This window comes from Rhamphochromis sp. 'chilingali', assembly GCF_963969265.1.
Source record: "Rhamphochromis sp. 'chilingali' genome assembly, chromosome: 3".
Lineage (NCBI taxonomy): Eukaryota > Metazoa > Chordata > Actinopteri > Cichliformes > Cichlidae > Rhamphochromis > Rhamphochromis sp. 'chilingali'.
The window spans coordinates 34,616,692-34,619,435 of record NC_137931.1 but is presented as its reverse complement, the minus strand read 5'-3'; the positions used below and the strand labels follow the sequence as shown (position 1 = coordinate 34,619,435).

Here is a 2,744-nt window from a genome sequence, read left to right as displayed (position 1 = left end):
TTTCTCATGCAGGTTCACTGATTTGAATCAAGGAAAAGTGTAGATGTCACAATGACCTCACACTACAAATCTAAATATTCCATTTCAGTTTGTGGAAATTGAGCTAAATGCTAAAATGATCACTGTTACAGAAGAAAAACCACAGTTTCATGCGGGGAATATTTTTAATTTCTGTCTCGGCTACATTGACAGAGCAATCAGAAATGCTGACATTTCAATAATGCTGTTCAATAACAGCAAAACTTCAGGGATTTTACTCAAAATGTTTTGTGGTTTTGTAGAATCATGTCGATCCATTGGAGGTATTTTGTGATGTCCGTGTAGACGTTGGGTTTATCTGGGTAGTTACAATTGCTGTTGTGGTTGAAAGAAACGATACCAACAGCAAACCCTTTGCACACCAGAGGACCACCAGAATCACCCTGTGAGGAGGAAGCATTTTAATTGGTCAGTTTATAGTAAGTGTTTAATACAGTACATTTATCAAAAAGAAACCTGCTGACATTGGACAGAATACATACCTGACAGAATCCTTTGCTTGTGCCATATCCACCTGCACAGATAACATTGGCAGGAAGTTGAGGCCATTGATTCTTACAGACTTGTGGGTTAATGACAGACACGTCCACCACCCTCAGCTCACCAACAGTTTTACCACCATTCATAGTTTTTCCCCATCCAGCCACCTGGCACACTTCATTTTCTGTTAGATCTATTTCAGCATGCGGAAGTTGAATTTCATCGTGTAGATCGTTTGTGGTTGCCAACTGGACACACACAATAAAAAGTAAAAATATAAATAAGACCACAAATATATTTCATGTGAAACTGTTGTCAGTATAAAGATGTACTTACTTGTAGGAGCATGATGTCATCACCCTTCTCAGGTGTGTTGTAACTGCTATAGACGAATTTTTTTTTAATCTCTACTATTTGGCCATTCTTGAGATTGTGGTTGCCAAGAACAACATGCGTGGGGAAGCTGAAGGAATAATCATTAAGAGGTTTTCAATTCATTTTCTAAATCTGTTTTAATGACATGAATCAGAGATTGAAGCAGGAGGTCGTCCGTTTAGCTCACTGGTTTGGCAGTGAACCATATGCCACATGACTGAAATTGAGCAGAGCTTTGCTGCGCATCTTTCCCTGCTCTCAACTTATGTTCCTGTCTAATCTTCACTGCTCCACTATCCAATAAAGGCAAAGAATTATCTGTAGGAAAGAGACTTAAGCAGAAGATGTTTGATTACTCACTCGTCAAAACAGTGTGCGGCAGTGACCACAAAGTTATTAGTGATGAGAAACCCTCCACACACATGACCGCCGTTGTTTTGCACAGAGACCATATATCGCATTGAACTCTCCGGTGCTTTTCCTCCATGTATGATGCCACCCCCATGCACTGAATAAAGTAAAAGAAAAAAAGGAAAATTAAATGGATGCCTCATTAAATGGTTGAAGAATAACAACAAGGACTTGTGATTCTTACCGAGTTGTCCAAAGCAGGTCAGAACAAGGAGGAGGAGAACTTTCTGCAGACCGAACATGATGCAAGCAAAATGGTTAGCCTTTGTTTGTACTGTAGGAGTCTCAGGTTCAGCCTTTTATAGAGCAGCTTCCTTTTGGCAAGTATGATTATCATCTGTCATTTTTTGCCTTTTGACCACTTCCTTTGCTACGTGTATTTTTGCCTATTTGAAACTTGTGTTATCTTTGCATGGTCTTGCTTATCATAAGTACAGTGCATCATCAGTCAGCAACACACTGCTTTGCACACAGAAATAAAATTCTTCACAAAAGCCTTTCACATTATTTTACAAATTATTTATCCTTTTTGCTGATAGCAACCTGCAGTCATTTGATGTATTTTTCACAAGTATTATATTTATCTGCTGAGGAATCCCCAACCATTCTACTTTTGGCAGATCTCACCAAGGTTTCTCATATTTATGGTCTTCTGGCATGGATCTTGATGTTCAGTTCACCCCACAGATTTTAAAGTCAGGGCGTCATGCAGGCCAGTCAGTAACATTCCTTTTGGTATTTTGAAAGCAGTTCTTGACCGGGTATGTTTTGGGTCGATGTCATGCTGGAAGACAAAGCAATGACAATGACCCAGTTTTACTGCTGACTGCTTGAGGATTTCTTTCAAAATCTTCACATATCTTCCTTCTTCATGATTTCTTCCACCTTGAAGAAATCCCCGGTTCCGAATGTGTCTCCCTGTTGATGCCTAAAGAGCTCTTTTTTTCATCTCATCTGACCAAAGGACGCACTTCAAGTATATATAATATTTTTTCAGCTTGTCCTTAGCATGCATCAGTCTGACTTGAAAGTTTCTCTTTTTCTTGGTCTGCAAGTCAATTCTTGTGCAGTGTTCTGGTGACAGTCTTCTTTGAGACTTCAATTCCTGAGTTGTCTGAGTCATTCACTTGTGTCTTGGCAGTTGTTCCAGGGCAGGGTTCTCAAACTTGCAGCCCAGGGGCCACTTGCGGCCCATGTCACCCCTACTTGCAGCCCGTATCTCATTTTTAAGTCTGACATCATTAGCCGTTTCTGGGTCCAAACTCTGCTTCAGGTCCCAAAGTCAACACTGTGGCATCACTGAGAGTTACAAACTGTGTAAATTCTTTCATCTTTAATAAAATGATCGGTGTGGCTGCTCTACCAGGTGTAACAATTAAGTTTAACATCCAGGCATCAAAGAAAAGAGAATTTATTAAGTTTAATGGAGTTCGAAGTTA

At 39.9% G+C, this 2,744-nt stretch overlaps 1 protein-coding gene across 1 annotated transcript; it reads right to left on the bottom strand.

Moving 5' to 3' along the window:
- Positions 1-257: 257 nt before the first annotated feature.
- On the bottom strand, positions 258-1,547 carry LOC308393995 (duodenase-1-like; the record flags this gene model as incomplete). The annotated part of the gene is made up of 5 exons (XM_080878076.1): positions 258-422; positions 522-767; positions 856-982; positions 1,255-1,402; positions 1,490-1,547. The coding sequence occupies 5 exons, from the start codon at positions 1,545-1,547 to the stop codon at positions 258-260; spliced, it is 744 nt and encodes a 247-aa protein (XP_080734202.1).
- Between the last annotated feature and the right edge of the window lie 1,197 nt (positions 1,548-2,744).